At 37.6% G+C, this 23,252-nt stretch overlaps 1 protein-coding gene across 2 annotated transcripts in view; it reads left to right on the top strand.

The window, feature by feature from the left end:
* Positions 1-23,252, top strand: part of Rpn10 (regulatory particle non-ATPase 10) — a 106,620-nt gene that overhangs the window by 10,441 nt on the left and 72,927 nt on the right. The window contains exons 2-6 of one of the 2 annotated variants that reach the window (XM_067135459.2): positions 277-417; positions 523-634; positions 741-896; positions 13,426-13,557; positions 20,410-20,496. In XM_067135459.2, coding sequence (XP_066991560.1) covers positions 277-417; positions 523-634; positions 741-896; positions 13,426-13,557; positions 20,410-20,496 — 628 coding nt within the window. Of the gene's footprint in view, positions 1-276; positions 418-522; positions 635-740; positions 909-13,425; positions 13,558-20,409; positions 20,497-23,252 lie in introns of both variants that reach the window. The other variant, XM_067135458.2, reaches the window with a different exon arrangement.

Here is a 23,252-nt window from a genome sequence, read left to right as displayed (position 1 = left end):
CATGTTGGTGATACATGTTCTGAAAATTAAGACGATCTAAATGAGCTTCATAGATCTAACAATAGACAACAGCTCAGTCGAAGATGAGAAATTGCCAAAAATCACTCTTTCCAGCCCCTGTATCAATGTCTAGCTCTGGGTAGCTACGTAGTGGTTGCACGGTCGTAGAACACCTGCGGGAAGTTTTCCTTCTCCAGCCAGTGGTTGAACCGACCCTAAAACCATCTTCTCTGTTAATTATTGCTTGGTAACGTACATATTATTTTTATTTTACAGTGTTGACAACAGTGACTATATGAGAAATGGAGATTTTTTGCCTACACGTCTGCAAGCACAGCAAGATGCAGTTAACCTTGTATGCCACTCAAAAACAAGATCAAATCCAGAAAACAATGTAGGACTGCTTACTTTGGCCAAGTAAGTTGATAGTTGTTCACTTAATACCCTTAAAGAATTATACACTTTATTGTACATTGCAGTAGTCTGTATCGGGAAAATAACTTGTGTCGTCCTCGTTTTCAGTTCAGAGGTTCTAGCAACCTTGACTTCAGATGTAGGTAAAATATTATCTAAACTTCATCAGGTCCAGCCTCAAGGAACTATAAATCTTCTTACCGGTATTCGAATTGCTCACGTAAGTTGTTAATTTTGTGTAACAAAAGGATCAGAATCACTGTTTTCTTTGTGATGTTCTTATATTGTTTTATTTATTTCTAACGTAAGATTGTTTGTCATTTCAGCTTGCTCTGAAACACCGTCAGGGTAAAAATCACAAGATGCGAATTGTAGCATTTGTAGGAAGTCCAGTTGAGACAGATGAAAAAGAACTTGTGAAACTTGCCAAGAGGTTAAAGAAAGAGAAAGTAAATGTCGATATTGTGAGTTTTGGAGAGGAGGTGAGTCCTCAGGTGAGAAGTAGATTGACATACATTATTTGATATTTAGTTTTCAGTCCTTTAAGACATCATTTTTTTATTCTCTGTTTATATTTTAGATTTATTCCACCAGATAATTTGATATACTGATGGCCGGTTGCATAAAAAGTTAATCTGAGATCAAGCAACAAAATTAAACTTCAGTCAGTCTAAACTTACAATTTTGGTTGCATAAATTTTAATCTTAAAATAATTTTAGCTTGATCTAAGGTTAAATTTAACTAGCAAATTTTAACGGTTTAACCTGTACGAACCTAGATTAGCGGAAGGTACAGATTTACTCGTATTTATCTTAAAAAAAAAAAAAGAAGAGTTGTGATATTTGTAATTACACTAGGGCTGTAAATAAAATAGTGGCAACGTAGTCCAGACATTTGCAGGGGGAGTGTTGTTGCTGTGTGGCATTGAAGTAAACAGTGTGTATTTCACCGCTCTAAAGCATGTTTTCAAAAGGTGATCAGTGTCTGTGGATATAATTCAAGGTTGCCCATGGCAAAAATGCATTAGAATGTTATTAAGGATTACGTGAAGTCTGTGGCGAGAATGCATTACCATATAGGATGGTTGCACGATGGGTCAAGGTGTTTCGTGAGGCTTGTAATGAGACAGCTGATTTGCGCCTCACAGGTCGGGTGTCCATTCCTCAAGATCAGACAATACATCGTGTTTGGTCTCGTTTCCGTAGACTGTGGATGGACTGTCCAGGAATTATCTGTAGAGGTTGGCCTCAGTCATCAAATTGTGTGGCACATATTGATGAAATGTCTTAACCACTTGATGACTAACATCGTCTCGGAGACATGGTCCTCCGCCGAGACCAAACAGCCCAACCACCTCTCTCAGACGTGATGAACTTTGCCGCTTGTTTGTTCGGCATGTCACTCATAGATGGCACTTGTGTGCTATTCTGTAAACCTTCTAAGACTTCCTACTAAAAGAATATCCACATCTAAGCATCTAAATCGTTGAAATATTTGAAAATAAGGTGGGATGTCTTCCACTACGGTAGTTCCATGCCAAGATGGCCGCGCCCAGCAATAAACATTTGACTCGGCTTGATATACATAATTATTTATACGAAAGTGGTGAGAGTAAAGTGTCATGTGAATCTGAAGGCGATGAAGAGGAATTTATCGTTCACGAAAGTAATGAATCTATGTCGGAAAGTGATGTACACTCCAACAAAGTGTTAGTTGTAGCTCAGCCATCCGCATCGCAAAGATGAAATTTTGGTGCTGGAACATGATCAGTTGAAAGTGACTGGAATTGGAAGGATGAAGACAGTGTACCAGGTATTTGTAAATTTAGTAATGTATCGTCTCTCAGTGCCGTAATTACTTGTAATTTGGGGGAGAGACCTTCAGCATAGACGTTCTAGCGTGTGTTCTGACCGACGAACAGATACGCTAAACAGTGCTTAGAAAACCCGGATTATGAAAAACTTTATGATAAGTGGTTTGACACATGCAATAAAGTTAAAAACTTCATGATCGTTCCATATTGAATAGAGAAATAAGATGATGTACAATATTAGAAGGATCCACCTTTCAATACTCCGTTGTAAGTTGGACTAAAAAGAAGTCACAACTTGTTTATTGGGACCGGTTTCGACACATTACAAGTGTCATCATCAGCCAAATAGTAAAATAGGGCAAGATATAAAGATCTTAAAACAACTAATACATTTCATTGATAACAATGACGACTTTAAACATGTATTATTTTGGGCTAGATATGTAGATGACACTTTTGTGATACTGGATGATAGAGATATCAATGCAGCTTCTACTCTTAATAGCCTCAATAAAATTGATCCGCATATTAAATTCACTCTTGAAATAGAACAAAACAAATCAATTAATTTTCTAGACATAACAATAAGCAGATTACCTTCCTCATTATCATATATGATTTATAGAAAACCCACACATACAGCTAATACCATAAAACAAGACTCTTTTTACCCACAGTCACATAAACGTGCCTCATACAACAGTATGGTTAACCGTGCCTTCAAAATAACGCTATCAAAAGATAACTTAAATAAAGAACTAAACATCATCCGCTCCATTGCCAAATTTAATGGTTTTAATACATATTTTATTGAACAAATCATTAACAAATTTAGACACCGCCCTAACACAACACTATTTAAAGATATTCCTAAACCAGCTGCTTACACCACATTCACATTCAATACAAATACCTACAGTATAGCTAATGTCTTCAAAAAACATAATACCATGATTTCTTTTCAAACTAATAATAGAAACCTTGAATTATTTCATAACTCCGACTCCATAAATAGAACAAGTGTCTTTTCTAAATCAGGTGTATATCGTTTTAAGTGCCACAACTGTAATTCTTCTTACATAGGTCAAACTGGTCGTAACTTCAAAATTAGGTACCTTGAACACGTTAATGCAATAAAGCACAACAGATTTTCGGCAGTGGGACAACACATACATGACACAAAACATGTTTCCACTACAATAAACCAGGATATTGAAATTCTCAGCACTCTAAATAAAGGCCCTCTCCTAGACATCACCGAAAACTGTTTTATACACCTTGACCAGTTTTTCAATCCAAATCTTAATCTGAATGATATTTCTGAGAAGCCCAATGCCCTTTTCGATTTTCTCATCTCCATTTTAAATAACCTGAAGTCAACAAGTAAGAGATCAGTCTTTCACAATTTACACAATACCCTCTCATGCCACTTCCCCCTTCCGCAACACCCCCCTTGATCCTCCTTAGATCCCCCCACCCCCCCTTTTCTTCCTTTTCCCTCCCACCCCTAAGCCCCAGGGGCTCTGAACTTCGGAGCATGGGTTGGCAACCACGGGGCCCTTAGCTGAGTCCTGGCATTGCTTCCACTTACTTGTGCCAGGCTCCTCACTTTCATCTATCCTGTCCGACCTCCCTTGGTCAACTCTTGTTCTTTTCCGACCCCGATGCTATTAGGTTTCCGAGGGCTAGGGAGTCTTTTCATTTTCACGCCCTTCGTGGCCCTTGTCTTCCTTTGGCTGATATCTTCATTTTTTGAAATATCGGATCCCTTCCATTTTTCCTTTCCTTCCCACTCTCTAACCCCCCAGGGGCTCGGAACTTCGGAGCGTGGGTTGGCGACCACAGGACCCTTAGCTGAGTCCTGGCATTGCTTCCACTTACTTGTGCCAGGCTCCTCACTTTCATCTATCCTGTCCGACCTCCCTTGGTCAACTCTTGTTCTTTTCCGACCCCGACGCTATTAGGTTTGCGAGGGCTAGGGAGTCTTTCATTTTCACGCCCTTCGTGGCCCTTGTCTTCCTTTTACCGATATCTTCATTTTTCGAAGTGTCGGACCTCTTCCTCTTTTTTCCTCGGTTTAGTGTTATATAGAAAATATTTACCCATTTGTACTTCCTCTAATAGCAATAATCACCACCACCACCCTCTAATAAACGTTCCCCAACCTTTTCTCTATTTATCATCTCCCATTCATCTATCAATTACTACGGCAAGTTGTTTCGAGTTGAACCTCACATTGCAATTTTCTTTTATTATTTCTTCCTATTTTTAATATATTTTTATTTTACTTTATTCTTTTTAATGTTTTAAATTATTTTCAAACTTATATACCTACTTTGAATTTGACGAAATTAAATCCTACACTGTTTTCCTAAGACTTCAATTATGTCACCTTTTACTCTTCGGCCTGAGAAACAAATGCCTACAAGACCTGCGTAGCAACGACTGTACATAAGTGCATACTTGACCTGCTTGTGAACTTCAACTATATTTGTTTTCGGCGCAAGACAATGATGTTCTGTTTACTCTTTTGAATGCGATCATTGTGTTTTGGACATTAACTGAATTGCTGCGATATGAATCAATGTTAATTTTTTGCCTGTGTTCAATGTATTAGTTGTTTTAAGATCTTTATATCTTGCCCTATTTTACTATTTGGCTGATGATGACACTGGTAATGTGTCGAAACCGGTCCCAATAAACAAGTTGTGACTTCTTTTTAGTTCAACTTACAACGGAGTATTGAAAGGTGGATCCTTCTAATATTGTACATCTTCTTACATGCAATAATGAATTGAAGGCTTATTTCGTGCTATGTATTATTATGTCACAAGTAAAAAATGTCCTGCGTAAAAATGTACTGGTCGAAGGGGAGTATTATTGAAACTCCTTTACTTAGCAAAACAATGGCGTTTGTATGCTTCGTACTCATTTACAGGTATATCTAAACATTTGTAAACATGTTCACAAGATTTCAGTGATTTATGTAGTGAATTGTATGCTTTGTCATGTTCTTTGTCGCATGGGGCATTCTGTATTATAGCCTCCATTTTAAATAAGTATTCATTGTTATGGTGCAGCAAATCAAATTGGTAGTCAAGGGGTTAATATGGGAAAAATTTGCGTCCCGTTGGGTTCAACATAAATTCACAGATGTACAGAAATGGCACCTGTATGAACTGGCTGGGATCCACCTGGGCAGATACCTCAACAAAGGAGACTCATTTCTGCAGCATATTTTTGATGCGACGTAAAGCCACTAGCCTAATATATATTGTCGCCATTGATGAGACGTGGGCACGAACCTTTGATCCTGAATGGCGTCGCTCAGGTTCGCCACGTCCGCAGGAAATTCAACAGGAACCCAGTCGTGTGGAGCTTATACTGATTGTGGTATACGACTACGAGGGTGTTATCCTTGCACATGCTGTGTCTGAGGGACAAACCGTCGACAGTGACTACTATTGCCAATCTCTCAAGCGACATTTGCATCGGGCTATGTGGCGCAAATGTCCACGTTTATTGCGAGACGATCCCCCTATCGTGTTGCCTGTTGTCATGTAGCAAACGTGTAGTTCTTATTGCAATGGTGATATTGTGAGGTCTTGGAAGGTCTCCACTGTCATTAAAATTGCCTCCACATTTCGATATTTTTTGGGGGTAAAAAAATGTAAAATTTAAAAATCTTGGAATTTTTATGTCGGTTACCGGCGAAACGCTATAATTTTTCCAAATTTCAATTTTGTAGCTCATCTGGCAGATTGTGCCGCTGTCTTGGATTGCAAAATTTTCCCAGGAGCAGACGTGGACTCTAACCACAACTTGTTGGTCATGAAATGCCATCTGAAGCTGAAGAAATTCAAGAAAGGAATGCAAGGAGATGGGATCTAGACTAGGTGAAAGGAAAGTGTGTGGGATTGTTTCAAAGAATGTGTTGCACAAGGACTAAATGAAAATGTGGAAGGATACACAGTAGAAGAAGAATGGACTGTCGTGAAAAACGAGGTCAGTAGGACTGCTGGAGAAATGTTAGGAAGGAAGGTAAGGTCAACCAAGAATCAATGGATAATTCAGAAGATACTTGACCTGATTGATAAACAATGAAAATACAAGAATGCAAGAAATGAAGAGGGCAGAAAAGAATGGAGTGGATAGAAAGTGCAAGATAGCTAAGGAATAATGGCTGAAGGAGAAGTGCAAGGATGTTGAAGGTTGTATGGTTCTAGGAAAGGTAGGTGCTGCATACAGGAAAATCAAGGAAACTGTTGGAGACAGGAAATCTAGGTGGTGTATGAATATTAAGAGTGCAGATGGAAAACCACTTCTAGGGAAATATGGAAATAACATATCTGACAGTTGTATTAAGGTAAAGACATAGGTGATATGGTTTTGGAACAAGAAGAGGCTGTTGATGCTGATTAAATGGGAGACCCAATTTTGAGGTCAGAGTTCAACAGAGCTGTGAGAGACCTAAATAGGAACAAGCACCTGGAATTGATGACATTCCCTCTGAATTACTGACTGACTTTGGAGAAACCAGCATGGCAAGATTATTCCATCTAGTGTGCAAGATGTATGAGACAGGAGAAGTGCCATCCGATTTTCGGAAGAATGTTGGTTATACAAGGGCAAGTCAGTAAGTATCTGCAATCAATTTTTATAATTTAGTACAAAATGAGTACACACTTTTTATTGATATCATTTTTTAACATAGTCACCCTGCTTTCCAATGCACATGATCTACCTTTTCATAAGCTTTCTTATATCCTCTGCAAAAAAGGGGTTTGGTTGCACAGCAAGCCATGTATACACCGCTTCCTTCACCTGTTGATCGGAACCGAATCGACTGCCTCTTAGAGCATTTTTAAGTGGACCAAACAGATGGAAATCCATCGGGACGAGATCAGGACTGTACACAGGATGCTCCGATGCCTCAAAATGTAGCATCTGAAGAGTTTGAGCGGTGTGGTTAGTGGTATGTGGACGCGCATTTTCATGGAGTAAAAGAACTTCTTCCTACAATCGACCTCTGTGTTTGTTGGGAATTGCAGCTTGTTTACCAGCAAATAACTGTAACGTTCACTGTTTACTCTTCCCCTTTTCCTGGTATTGTTCCATGATTGGCCCTTGAGAGTCCCAAAATACTATGTGCACCACTTTTCCTGCAGAAGCTTGACTCTTGAATTTTTTTTTGACTGGGGATCCGGGATGCGTCCATTCCATGCTCTGACGGTTGCTTTGTGGTTCGAAATGGTGAATCCATGTTTCATCTCCAGTGATGATCCGTTTCAGAAACGTTTCACCTTCGTCAGCATGACGGTCTAGTAGGTGCTGTCAGATTCTCATGCGATTGCGCTTTTGCTCTTCATTGAGTTGTTTTGGAACCCATCTCTAACAGACTTTGTGATAGTTAAGCCTGTTATGCATGATTTCATATGCAAAACCATTTCTAACATGCATATAGTTTGCCACATCATGATCGATCACTCATCTGTTATTCAGGATCGTATCACACACTTGTTCAATATTGGCATCACGTACAGCTGCAGATGGACTCCCGGATCTTTCCTCCTCCTTCACGCTCATGCAACCCTTTTTGAGCTGTTCAATCCACTGGTAAACACTTCAGTGTGGCAAAACATTGTCCCCGTGTTGTGCTGAAAGTTGTCTATGAATTTTCACTCCTGGTATACCCTCAGACCACAAAAACCAGATTACGGAATGCTGTTCTTCCCTTGGTGCAAACAGAGTGTGGCACAGCCATCTTTAGGTCGCAACAGCGTAAGCTGTACTGATCTGATAACGCTGAAACCTACCACAGACATTGACAACGGTGCCATCTAGCGACTGGTTAGCACACAACGCCATAGAGCCAACCTAAAGACAATTAGAGCAAAATTGCAGATCTATTCCCAAGAAAGCCGGTGCGGGCAAGTGTGAAAATTACTGCACCATTAGTTTAGTATCTTGTGCCTCCAAAATTTTAACACGTATTATTTACAGAAGAATAGAAAAACAAGTTGAAGGTGAGTTGGGAGATGGTCAGTTTGTCTTCAAGGAACACGTGAAGCAATCCTGACTGGATGTGGAAATTAGTAAGAGGATTCATGCTGGAAGCTGTTTCTATCATAGTGTAAGAAACATGTTATGGGACAAAGATGTGCCAGTGGAAGCAAAGGAAAATATGTACAAGATTTATTACATACCCATAAGAACATCAAGCCTTAAGAGTTTTGAGCTGCAGCTAATAGCCAACGGGGAAGCATGCTGTGTTGTCAAGGCCGCTTCATAAGCTGGCCCCTGCTACTGTCAGTACTCAACACCTGATCAGTGGAGTTGGTAGCCTAAAGGTTCAGAAAATTATAGTCCGGCTTTGTGGCTAAATGCTTGCCTTTGGTCCGATGGTCCCGATTCAATTCTCACTATTAAACACTTCGTACTCTCAATTTCCCTGGCTTGAGGACTGGGTGTTTATGGCATCCTTGCCATATATTTCATCTTCATTCGGTCACTACCAAGCCGATACAAATGCCGTGCACCATTATTATTATTATTATTATTATTATTATTATTATTATCATCATCATTATTATTCGACTTGTTGGCTGAATGGTCAGCGTTGAGGCCTTTGGTTCAGAGGGTTAGATTCCCGGCCGAGTTGGGGATTTTAATCGCTTCTCATTAATTCTTCCGATTCTAGGACTGGGTGTTTGTGTTTGTTCCAACACTTTCCTCTTCATATTCAGACAACACACTACACGACCAACCACCACAGAAACACGCATGGGGGGGTTGGCGTCAGGAAGGGCATCCGGCCGCAAAACAGGGCCAAACCCACATGTGCGGCACAGTTTGCACTCGCGACCCCGCAGATGTGGGAAAAGTGGTAGAAAAAAAATTATTATTATTATTAAATTAAAATTTTGAAGTTTATAACATTACCAGCGGTCGTACCCATCGTTCACTGGTTTCTTAGCTCCCTCGGGAGATCAGTGGTGGTGTCCGACTCACGATCACGGGCTCGAATCCAATCAACAAAAGAGAACACTAAACCTGAAAGATCGCATTTCATTTGAGCACATCTACTGGTACCTATAAAAAGAAAACTGTATTGCTCCTGTAACAGCTGCCCTGCAGTGTCATCCTACAAGGATATAGAAGTACCGTACACTGAAATATCTGCACTCTGTTATCTACATAATTAAGTCAGAAGGATGAGGTAAAGAGGTATATACGATGAGAAACGTAGGGTTGATAGTTAGCAGTGGCGATCTGACGGACCAAAGCCTAGCACACCTGTCTTCTCCCCGGTCCCCGCACCTATCTGTAATACAGCATCAAGTCACGTGAGGAAGGTCGAGGGAAGAGGGATGCAGAGCCTGGGCTGTGAGATCACTCTCCAATCCCTTGCTCTCAGAAATATGTGCAATGTTTTTTTCCCCTTGCTTTCAAGTTTTGTGAATGGAATAGTGTGTCAGATGCTTATGTTGTAACGTTCTTTAGCTTTCTATCGTTATCATTTGAGGTTTGGGTTTCGCCGATAGCTTTGGTAGCCCTCAGTATACACCACTGTTTTTCAGTGTCAGTGATATCATGTAAAGTAATGAAAATAAATGGTACACCAAGGCATAAATAAGTTCAGTTAAGTGGTATGTGAATGGGTTAAACATATTTTCTTCTTCTTTTTCTACAGCTCTTTCCCCACATCAGTGGGGTCGTGGGTGCGAACTGTGTAGCACTTGTGGATTTGGCCCTGTTTTACGGCCGGATGCCCTTCCTGATGCCAACCCTTAAATATATTATCATAATCTGAAATAATGGCGCCTGGTCATTTTAATGCTTTATTGCGGTTCCTTAATTTTTTGTTTTGCATCACTTGACTAGCCAACAAAATTATCATTTAGTGATTCAGTTTACTTTTAAAAAAATTTCAGTGCGGTATAGAGTATGGTACTTTTTATCCAATTTTATTGCTCATTTAAATACAGTATTATATTCTATCAAATTCAAATACCGCATTGTGTGTTATATTGATTACATTAGTTCAGACCTCTTTCGCAAATGCCTGCAATTTCACGACTAAATAGAGCAGAAGATTTTAAACACTACGCCATAAATTGCACGTGTAAAATGTTCCAAAAGAATATTCTGTGTAAAAGCATACAACATGAAATAGCAAAATCAATCAGTCACTTGACGCAAAACTTTACATCAGTGATTGAGGGCATTTGGTCAAAATTTATTTCCTGCAAAACTATGTTAAGAACAAATCTACCGAGCTCGATAGCTGCATTCGCTTAAGTGTGGCCAGTATCCAGTATTCGGGAGATAGTAGGTTCGAACCCCACTGTTGGCAGCCCTGAAAATGGTTTTCCGTGGTTTCCCATTTTCACACCAGGCAAATAGTACCTTAATTAAGGCCACAGTCGCTTCCTTCCCACTCCTGGATCTTTCCTGTCCCATCGTCGCCAGAAGACCTATCTGTGTCGGTATGACGTAAAACAACTAGCAAAAAAAAAAAAAAAAAAAAAATCATCTGAGCAATAAAGTATATGAAGTTTATACCTTTAGCTACCAGATAGAGCATTAATCTGAAGGAATTAACAATACAGTACATTTATTTCTTGATCTTGTCAAAACAGCAGGTATCTATTATTACTTCATATAGTCACAATAAAGTTGTTCAGAATGAAATGCTGGTAATGAAAACTTTACTCATAATACTAAGATGATTAAGTTCATCTGGACAAAGGTAATAACTGAAAAGATAAAAATTTTATGTTGACGTGGTTGCTCAGGTAGCTAAAGTGATTCCAAAAAGTCCTGTACAAATAATAAAATAGTGAACATTTTTATCCATTTAAAAACTGAGGTATGATAGCTAAGAAATGCAGTCATTTCTTTCACTCAGCATCTGAAGCAAATTGTAAGGTGGTCTTGTCTTCAAATTATCGTGGACTATTGGGCCCAAGATGCTGGAAATCTACTTTTGTGGTCGCATAGGTATTTTGGGAAAATTACCTGAGGAGTTTATATGGATGTTAAATAATGTGGGCATTGTTCTGAGAAGGATGATCAAGTAAATTAAAAGGAGGAAGTGTAATGCTGAGAAAGTAGAATCGTGTTCCCAGTAAGACAATTACAGTGGCTCTGTAACACTTATTTGGAGTCTGGAGTAAAGTTGGACACAATAGCCTAACTGCATATCTGCCAACCCTTCCGATTTACCCAGAAACTTTCCGTTTTTTAACTCGTCTTCCGATTTTCCGATTCATTTTTAATTCTTATTTCTGACCAATATTATCTCCAGTATGGTCAATACTCTTTCTCTAGGATAAAAGATAAATTCTTATGTGCTTGTGTAATTTACCCAACTTCATTTTCTAGCGAATTTATTTGATGCTTTATTTCGCGAGTGTATCGTCCGTTGCTTTAGTGTATCGTGTTTCGTGCTCGCTACAGCAGCATGTGTGCTTTACGGCTGGGGATTCGGGACGGCAATCGTCCTACAAGCGAGACAGGCTAGCGCGCACTAGCGACTCAGTTAATCGGAACGAAAGAATGAGTTTCTTAATGTGTGGTTTGCACACTATTAATATCGTTTCTGTGCGTCATTTCATTGGAGTTGTAGACCACGTGTTTTTTGTAACGGTTCTGTGCTTTTCCCCTTGTCTTGTTAATAATGTATGCAACATACCGATCCATTTTGTATGTAGTAGTTTTGCGTATTTCAGTGCATTTTTGTTTATTCTTACTTCATAATTTTAAAGAGTTGAATGAGTAAGTTCTGTCGGTGACAGTTTCTGCTATTTTCTCTTCACGTTATGGCCAAAAAACTTAACAAACATTATTACCAAGTGTTCAGAGATACCTATAAAATGTAATTTCCATTCATTTTACAGTCTAATAAAGGAAACTATTATGTGTTTTGTTGCGTGCGTCTATGTGATGTAAATACAGTGGAACTTCGATATTTCGAATCATCTCGGGAGATAAATTTTATTTCGAGTTATCAAAATTTTGAGATATAGAGAATTCCATTTTTGAGCATGTATATCACATAATTGAATCATATGTATCTACGGTCTTTTACGGAATACATTATTTTTAACAGTACTTACAAATATACGAAGAAACTATTTTACATCACTTTAATTGTAACACTTATTATAGTAACTTTTTAGAAGACAGGATACAGTACATACAGTAGTGAAACAAGAAATATAGTTCCATTACCACCTTTGGAAAAAAATCCATTAGTCTCTTCTGTTTGTTGCGGTTAACCTTTCCTCCCTTCACGTTAAATCTTCTCGTCAATACCACGCTGCTGAGTTTCGTAAATGGAGCTTGTCATCCGCGACTTCTGAGTTTGCTTTTCTACTTAACTGGCGATTGACACCCCAGAAACAGGGAAGCTTTGCCGATTTTCCGATCGCTAGAAGTTCGAGTTTTTCGATTCCCGTCATATTAGATGCCAGCTTCACTGTAACCCTTTCTTTACTTGTTAACTGTTCCTCGCAAACCACAGATGTGTATTGCACAGTTAATGTTGCATAAAATTCCAATTACAGAGTATATTTTGCTTCAAGGAAGGAAATGTTTGCTTCGAGAAATCAAGAAATTCGTGTAACTGAATTTCGAGCAATAGAGAAATAAATACACATGAAGAATAGGACAAACGGCCGGAAAACTTAAGTTACTTTGAGATACTGAAAATTTGTGTAATGGAGGTTCGCGATATCAAGGTTTGGCCGCATTATTATTCGTATGTATGTGTATGAGAGTGATTAGGTACATTTTCTTGTGACTATTTTATATGTTTTTTTAGTTTTAAGATTTTAAATTTAATTTCAATTCACATTGTAACTGTAGATATGTATGCCTTTTATCCTGTCCTTTTTTCACTTAGACTGTGGCGCAGTATATGTGATAAAATCCAAGAATTAAAACATCTCCATATTTTTTTTATTTCTAAAAGTTGGCAGCTATGTAACTGGCTGATCGTCATACTCATTTTCAGAGGAGAAATTACTCCAGACAAAGCAGACATGACAATAGATCTGCAAGCCAGATATGGGGCTTTGATTAAATTGGTTTAAAATCATTGTCTCTAGTAGTGTTTTAATGATTTGTAAGGCAATCTTTGAGTTTATCTTCCCTTTTGCATATGGCTAATTTCCTATTCCATGATGTCTAGGTACCAAACAATGACTTGCTCACAGCATTCATCAACACACTGAATGGAAAAGATGGAATAGGAAGTCATCTTGTTACTGTTCCTCCAGGTCCTCATTTATCAGATGCTCTCATCTCTTCTCCAGTTATTCAGGTATGTTAACAGTCATATTCTTTATTCTACTTACTGTAGTTTGGTACAGCTATAATGATAGCAAAAATATAAAATTAAAAAATTTAATACTTTGCACATATTTTTTTCCCAAAATCACATGAAATAAACGTGCCGTGTTGAGATAAATGTACCAAGGGAATTTTCACCACCACCAAGTTCATTAAACTGTTCAGGAGTTCATTAAACTGTTCAGGACTGTAAATTCTATTCACTCAATGTAATAAAAATTACTGGGTCTGCCACAGTTGTCAAAGGGTTAGCTCTGTTTCTTCCTGCCTCGTTGGCATGAATCCTTTTTCCAGTTCAGCTATGAATGTAAGATAAGTGACAGGAACTCTTATGCACCTGGAAAATATAAATGAGAAGTTTGTTAAAATCCTATTCTCAGCTATCCTAAAAATGGTGTTCTGTGCTATTGCATTTCAGTTTAAGTTAAATGCAAGGATAGCCTTCCAAATAGGCTGTAGCAACATTTATTTTTCCTAACCTTAGCCCAAATACCCTCTACCTGCATAATTTTTCCACCATTAATTTTGAAGTGGAAGTTTGGTGGGGGGGAGTTTGCATAATTTTCCTGTCATAGTTGTGTGAAAGGTTTGTCATCAATGTGTTTTTTTATTTACGTTTGTGTGAAATGTACGGTCAAGGGAGTATATGTTGTTTCAACAGACGATCATCAGTGTGTAGGCTGCAGCTGAGAAGCACAAGTGGCAGTAACAAAATTGCTTGGCAGCTACACAGTGTTAGTCTATGGAAGCATTGCTGGTACGCTTGTAGTAACCACGTGGGAGATGAACACGGTCTCTGCTAATTATTTTTGCATATGTATGTGGATAGTGCTTAGTGATGGGTAAGAAAACATTCATTATGATGCACAGTTTTAACCGTGATGGTCGCATTTGCAAAAACTTAACGGCAGTCGTGATGTAGTTTTGTATGCTGCTGGCATGAACAAATAGAACACTTGCACTGTGCCAAGAAGACAGGCTGATCATTTTGGGGACCAAAATCAGGCCAGTATCCGAAAACTAAAATATGAGGGGCAGTGAAATGAAAATCGAACACCTGCCATAACACACATTACACGCAGAAGATGGCAACACTGTTATGTATCAATATTGCCATCGCTGTGGTAGGAGAACTGCATAGTGACAATTCACAGGTGCACACAGTTGTTGGGTTTTGTCTTTGTGTGCGGACTGGTCTAGTGTGTTTGTCCAGCTGTACAAATGGAGGCAAGCAATGAAGAGCAGAGAAGTGTGGTTCGTTTCCTGGTGGCCACATCACTAGCGGAAACGGGTAAAAGTATGCAGAGAATTATCAGTATATTAGCAGAAACTTGAGGCAAATTGAACCTCAAAATTAATACAAGGAAAACAAAAACCATGGCAATATGTAAATACGAGAAAACACCTATAACACGCTTCAAAATTGGCCTTGATAAAATTGAACAAGTTATGAATTTCATTGGAATATATTGGCATATATATATTGTTTAATTTGTACTTAAGGCTGTTGATGGCACATAGATGCCGAAACTAGTACCATTCGACATGTGATTGAATCACAATAAAACGTCATTGTATTCAATAGGTGGACCTTGAAAGAATTTAATTTAAAATTGAACAAGTGAAACTTTTGTTACCTTGGAACCCAGATCACGAGTGATAATCGGAGCATATCAGAAGTCACGAAGAGGATAGCAATGGGAAAGAGAGCATTCCAAGATAAAAAGCATCTGCTAGCCAACAAATATATAGATATTCAAACTCGGAAGGCCAGTGCAAAAACCATTGTATGGGGCGTGCTTATGTATGGTTGCGAACGCTGGACATTAGGAATGCAAGAAAAGAAAAAGCTAGAGGCAGTTGAAATGTGGATGTGAAGAAGAATGCAGAGGATAAGGTGGACTGAAATGAAGAGCAGTATCGGAGTCCTTAGTGAGATAAGATAGTTACTTTAAAATTGTGTTGAGAAGCATTTCATGTTAATTTTGCATTGATAACTAATACAGCTTGCTTTTATCTGGTAGAAGATAGGGAGGCTTATGATGAACTGAGTCTTACAAACAGTTCAAAATAGTGTGCAGTGTTCCATGATGAATCACATGGTAGTTAGCTGGTGTAATGAGAAATAATTTGTTGTGTGGATCCGATTTACCATTCTGAAGAGTATAACAAAAACTTATTGCTGGTTCATGTTCCCTTGATCAATTTTAAGTTGTACATAAATTATAAGAAATTACAACGTAAGTTTTATAAAATGATTACTCTTTCCATTGAATACTGGGAAATGGCATTTCTAACAGAATTGAAAGTATCATTCCAAATCTGTGACTGTAAATCTATATTAGAAATATGTTATTCTGTTTACAGACAGTTAATTTGGAATGAATGTATAGGTGTTTGTTCTTCTAGGGCTCAGTGTATTTGTACCCATGTTCATGCACCTTAAACCTGGACAGGTTTTCATGCTTCTGAACATTTTACATGTCATGACTTGTCTCCTTTTGCAAATACAGTAGAAGTCTGTTATGGCGAGAATTTACAACGGCAAAAATTTACTTACTATAGCAGATTGTCGTTATAACCGATTTTCCCTAAATTTCAGAAAAGATACGCAAAAAACCAAATACTTCATCATGCACGTATCATGGAAACATATTGTACGTCCCAGCAAAATAATAATAATTATGCTGTAAATTTTTTGAGATAACAGCTTTCTGAAATTTAACCCGAGGTGGTAATAAACTAACCTCTGAAATCTGTGATGCATACTATCGTATCTTGAGATGTATCAAATATTTATTTATTGTACCTAGTACTAAAATCAATTTCCGGGCTGAGTGGTTCAGACAGTTGAGGCACTGGCCTTCTGACCCCAACTTGGTAGGTTCAATCCTGGCTCAGTCCGATGGTATTTGAAGGTTCTGATATACATCAGCCTCGTGTTCATAGGTTTATTGGTACATAAAAGAACTCCTGCAGGACAAAATTTTGACAGCTCGGCGTCTCCGAAAACCGGTACAGGTACTTAGAGGTATGTTAGGCCAATTACATAGTTATTACTGAAATCAGTTGTTTATTTCAGCCTTTATTTTGACCGAGCTAACGAAAGCTATCTGTCACGTTATTTACGCACTTATGAAGGAGAATTATGAAGGCATGTTCTCTCTCGTTCCGAACGTGAATATTATTTTTTTCACCAGTCAACAGGGATTAATAATGGGTAGCGCGAGATAGCTCGCTAGTGTGGATAGTGGACGTAGTGAGAAATCGATATGGATGGTCGATCGTGTTCAATTTAAATCTAGCCTTCAGAAATATACGACTAAAAATGCCTCTTGTACACCATCACATTTTTTTTTCAGTTCAGTACTTCACAAGAAAAATTTGTCAAAGACTGTTCAACATTGCTGAAGGTTTGACAAGATTTGAAAAGATTCGGCAAGGTTTGATAGAATTTTGTTTTAATGTGGAGGAAAGTCAACCAGCAGTTGTGGTTCTTGGACTAGCAGTGTGATATATTCTTAAAGGGAAGAGAAACATGCAGTAAGGCGTAATTTACATGGAAAAAAAGATTGCGATATTCTTCTACATAATTTTTTGTAATGTATTTACTGTCTTAACATCATTTGCAGAGGTTATGTTATATTGCATTTATGCACAGGATTTGAATAGAAAATGATAGCAGTGCAAAAGAAATTCGTACCTTATTGCACGAAAACATATTAGGAATTCAATAATAATATTGATCGTGTTATTTGCTTCCAATAATGGGAGAATTTGCTACTACTACTACTACTACTACTAATAATAATAATAATAATATGCAAAGATCGTCATAAATCGAACATTGCGGATGGTGTTGACTTACAGGTTATCATACAGTAATAAATATAAAAGCTGTCCACTTCCTTGAGAACTTTCTCTTCTATCATCTCGTACGAATTTGCTTTATTCATTTTATTGTGATACTCTACGGAGCTCCCTGAATAAAGGCGGAGATTTGCTTCATACTTTGGCAGTTAACACGCGCACAACATCCGCCGGTCATGAAGTCATTTTTGTTGTTTACATTCCTACAAATCCCAGCATGCTTAGCGACTCAGCGAGCACCATTAATACTCGAATCGCAATGGTCAATTCTGTCAAAGTCTTTGATCGACAGGACATGAATAGAGTTTCAACACACAACTTTCTATAATACAAAATAAAACACACCAACATAATTCAAACAAGGGACCAGTTACCAAAACTGGCAAAAAGTGCAGCGATTAAAAATGTTTCACTGTGCAAAATTGAAAGTTAAAACTATTCTAGGCTATATTACATTTGCATTTAAAGTTTACAACACTAAATTCGAATACAACTTTTAACTGTTGTGTTAAAAGTTTATTTTGATCTTGATGTTAAGTCTTATGCACACGTATTGGATACATTAGCTTGCGGAAACTCGTCCTTTAAACGTATTAGGGCTTGTGTCTTGTTATGAGTAGGGCCCTTATTTTTTGGTGAAATAAAACTGTTGATTTCGGTGTTAAAACTGACACTATTTCGGTAGGTATTTCGTGAAATAAATTGTTATACTGATCGATGTTTCCTGCGAAATCTTCCTTGTGGTAGCGTATGGCAGATACGCAAAAAACCAAATACTTCATCATGCACGTATTATGGAAACATATTGTACGTCCCAGCAAAATAATAATAATTACGCTGTAAATTTTTTGAGATAACAGCTTTCTGAAATTTAACCCGACGTGGTAATAAACTAACCTCTGAAATCTGTGATGCATACTATCGTATCTTGAGATGTATCAAATATTTATTTATTGTACCTAGTACTAAAATCAATTTCCTATCTGTGTCGGTGCGACGTAAAGCCCCTAGCAAAAAAAAAAAAAAAAAAACAAAGTAACTAACTTTGATATAAGGGGTTTTAAAGTAAACTCCTGTAATGTATCATTGTTATTAAATCTTAGAAACACCAAATATGCAATTTTTATAGAAATAAATATATAAATCACTGATACTTCGAAATGAAGTTAGGTAATCTGCCCTGTAATATACATTTATACATAGCCTACATTTTCAGACGTTGAATTACTTGTCTCCAAAGTGCAAACTAAGATGGTTTCAACATTATCAGGATGCAGAGTTGTGCGACAGAAAGTGTCTTTGTGTAAGCAGAGAAGCTCCTCTCACTGACCACATTAGACGTCGGAAACCATAAAGCTTGCGAACACTTGGATTTAAATTCACTGTGGTCTTTTATAAAACTTCCTAAAACTTGGCTAACACTGTCTTCTTTCACTTCCTCAACCAGATGTGGTTTCAGTGTATTTTTCAAAGTCATATAGCTCTGGAAGATGTTCATGGATATGTTCTTTTTCCCTGGTCGGGGATGAGTAGCTCAGATGGTTAAAGCGCTGGCTTTCTGACCCCAGTTTGGCAGGTTTGATTCTGGCTCAGTCCGGTGGTATTTGAAGGAGTTCAAATAGGTCAGCCTCGTGTCACTAGTTTACTGCCATGTAAAATAACTCCTGCGGGACAACATTCCGGTATCTCGGCGTCTCTGGAAAACGTAAAAGTAGTTACTGGGACATAGAAACAATAACATTATTACTATTCAAACAGGCGATTTATTTACAATAGGCCTACCAATACCATCATATTTTACAGTAAGGACAGTATTATTTATCTTTCCTTTAATATTCATTCCCTTCCTCATGCTAGGATTATCCTATTTTTCTGGAGGCATGTTGGCTTGCATGAATACTTTTTTTATGTCCATTACAAATTGCTCTCTATAATTTTTCAACACCTTTACGATCTGTAAAGTATCGCCGATTGTTATTTACCACTTAGAATTATGTTCATTTGCTTCATTCTGATTCTCTGCTGTGTGCATTGTACATTTCAACTTTACAAATATTACCGGTACACTATTGATACATTAGAATCTTTCTTGCAGCATCAAATACATAGAACCCCTCACTGTTGTATTCTTCGGCCCTCGAAAAACCTGTTGTGACTTCAGTTTTCGGTATTTTTATACTTAAATGTTGGACATTTGCCGATAAAGTTTCGTAAGTAACGAACTCTCATTGTGCGCTGCTGTATCCACGACCGGTCTTGTATCTTGTTACGACCACAACGCTATTTGCTGTAATCTATAACAGATATTGATTTTTATCGACTGCCTTAGAAATCGCGGAACTGAATACACATACTTTCGATACACTGTGCGTACCGCTTTGTGTGCATTTGTGTGGAGAATATACTGCGCTATTAAGCAAATGAGAAGGAAACTACAATGGTCAAGTGCTCAGAAGCATTTAAGCTTTTATTGGAGAGCTCTTCCGGTACCATTTCGCATTTTTTGCACCAAGTGGTGTATATTTCGGGGTTATTTGTGCAATTCGCGCAATAAATCAAATTTCACGATATTTCGCAAGTTCATTTTGCTAAAATACGGTATTTTTAGAACCTGGGAAGTCATATATAGACAAGAAAGACGATATACAAAAACTTGTGAATATCGTTATTACCAAAAAATACGGCCCCTAGTTATGAGATAAAATAAAACGTCTATGTGATGAATAAAATTCTGTTCTTCCGACAATAGTGGTGTTCAAATGGTAATTCTAAATTCCCATCTAGCAGAACTGAACATAGATATTGAACAGTTGTAGAAAGTGTCAAACTAGACTGAATTTCATCAGTAAATTGTTTGTAGTCGCTTTATTATTTCATTTACCTAATTCTGCGGGAATGACTTGGATTATATTTCTTGTGAACTGGTAAGTTGATGACTATTTTTATGTTGCAGGGAGAAGATGGAATGGGAGCTGCTGGCCTTGGGGGGTCTGGATTTGAGTTTGGAGTTGATCCCAATGAAGATCCAGAACTTGCCTTGGTAAGTGTGTGCTGTTAGTGTTCCTTAAAAGCATTTCCATCTCTATTCACAGTTATTTTATTATTCCTGATAGGCAATAAAGTCCAGTGCAAAAAAATAAAATGGGCTCTAGGGAAAAATGGTCTTTTTTGCATTCCCATTCTTCTTCCAAATGGATTATTTGAATTCTTCTAGTTTCCAAAACTTCTGCAGTTGGCTCTCCAGTTACAAATCAGATCTGACGAAAAGAGTATTAGATGACGTTTGTTCATTGTTGCTTTTGCCTTGCGACTACTGATATTCTCTGAATGTGTGTTCTGCATAACAGGGTATTGAGGACAACATTTGCTCTCCAGCTTTAGAACCTATTCTTGTGGGATGTTCCAGTTTTGTAGGTTTATGTACGATGCTTGGATATTACGAGTAATCTTGGGAATGGGGTTGCCAGATTTCCGGATGGCAAGTAAGGAACAGTCTCTCGATTCCAGATAGCAAATAAGGAACACTTCAATTTCCTTGCCATATAGCGCAAAATTAAGGCACCATAGCCATGATTAAGAGAAAAGACCAGGGTTATATTAACAACTAAATACCGGTAATAATATAACAGCGTCAAGGTGAAATATGTAGGTACTTAATTTATTACAAACTAATGATGCGTTAGTCTTTACATTGAAATGAACATTTCGCAAGTACTTGTCATTTGAAGAAGCAATTTGTAACAGTTTCTTATTCAACAAAACTTTCTTGAGAAATTCCTTACAATTCTCATCATAGTTGAAGTACACAAGAAGTTCATTTTTAATTAAATCTACCGAGCATCTGTTTCTGTCATCTCTCCATTTTATTGCCATTACTGAAAATACTCTTTCAGTATATGCATTCGATGGAAATATACCAAAGACAATCTTAAGTAGCCCTACCATCAAAATTTTCTTCAGTTTTTCTGGGCCAATTAAGCCGGTGACATATACCCACCTATCTGGTATTATTTTTCTTAGGAAAGTTAGTTTTAGCTTTTCACCAGCACCACTCTCACCAGAAAACAAATTGACTATTTCTACAACTTCTGAACACGTGTCATCAATATTCAGCATTTCCTGTAAACCTAGTGTCTCCACTTACTTTAAAATCTTGCTGTGCTGATGTGAGCTTTCTAGAGTTATGCAATTCATCAGTGAAAAAACATTATGAATCATCACTAAAATCAAACCATTTACATAGATAATTAACACAAACCTCATAGACATGTACAAAATCATTTTCACAAACCGTAACTTCCCCAGTAAACAAATCATTCAATTTATTTAATGTGCAAGTCACTTTGTAACCAAAACATGATTCCCCCATTCTCTGTTCCAGTTGCATTTTCAAATTTTTCACAACAGTATATACCTCACAGACTGCCAGATCACTACAGTATTTTCAAGACTAAGAACTGCCTTATGGAAAACATTTGCTAAATGTAAAAAAATGTAGACTAGAAGTGTTTGCTTACCAGAATCTGATTCTGAGGAACCTAACAAATTTTTCTTAATGAATACTGGACAGTCATCACCACTTTAAAAAATAAGATACTATCGCTGGGAGGTTTCTCAGCAGTCTTTCAATAGCAGGCTTTATAGAAAGCTATCTTGTTGGCACGTCTTAACAAATTAGTGTATTCAATATCAAAAACTGAAATTCTTTTAGGTGTGAAACTCTTTTTGCTGAATTTGAAAAGTAATTGAATACTTTTAACTATCAACATTTCAATATTAATTGACATAGAATTCATCCCAGCTTTACATGAATTGTGAACAACATGTGCACAACAATTAGACTTGTAACCAAGGTTGGATTTTCTGCTTTTAGGTGTACATATACAGAATTCTTTTTCTCAAAATTAGAATTTGTGTTGTTAGCATATACCTTGAGATCTGGGACAACATTAACCCTTACCCCTCGAATTAAAGTTCTCTGTGTTGTCTCTACTACTCGTATTTTAAATGTACATTTTTATCTTATATGGCCTGTATTCATCTTTCACGATTTTGGAGATAGCACTTGCTTTTAAATGATGTAGTTAGGCTATACACGTATACACACGTATACTGGAGCAAATAAAAGCAATACGTGAAATTTAAGACAAATTATTTTGCATTTTTATATTATTATTATTATTATTATTATTATTATTATTATCATCGCATACCGATCGGTTTCGTTAATTTCAGTGTACAAATTATCGCTAAAAATCAATTGAAAAAAACTATTCAGTCTGTGGTTTCATACCTCTCGGTAGATTGTAGGCTAAAACCACTATAAACGGCGATTTCTTGAAATCTGGATCTATTGATTTATAATTGTGCCAGCCGTCAGCATCAGGTACATGTTGGGTTACGGTACACAAACTGACCATCTTCAGTTCACTTTTAGGCATCGTAAAATGCTATTAGATATATTCATTAGGAACAGAGGTGCAAAAATACTGTAGTTTCGTGTATTGCCTGACATATACAACATATATATGACTAGAAGAGCACATGGCAACAATATTTATTTACTATCGCTCGAGCTTTCGTGTGCGTGAGTGGACAGCTGACGGCTACACTGCCATCTAAATAATATATTTTTGACTGACTGTCAAATTGCATCTGGATTCTACAAAGTTCCACACGGAACCAAAAGGTGGCAGTACAGTATATCATCGTGTATTTTGTCGCCTAAGAGACGGCAGACGAGCGGTGGGCGATAAAATGTCATGCCGGGACTTCCCCGACATGCGACCGGAACTG

Source organism: Anabrus simplex, chromosome 1 (genome assembly GCF_040414725.1).
Source record: "Anabrus simplex isolate iqAnaSimp1 chromosome 1, ASM4041472v1, whole genome shotgun sequence".
Lineage (NCBI taxonomy): Eukaryota > Metazoa > Arthropoda > Insecta > Orthoptera > Tettigoniidae > Anabrus > Anabrus simplex.
This window is presented reverse-complemented; position numbering and strand designations above follow the sequence as displayed.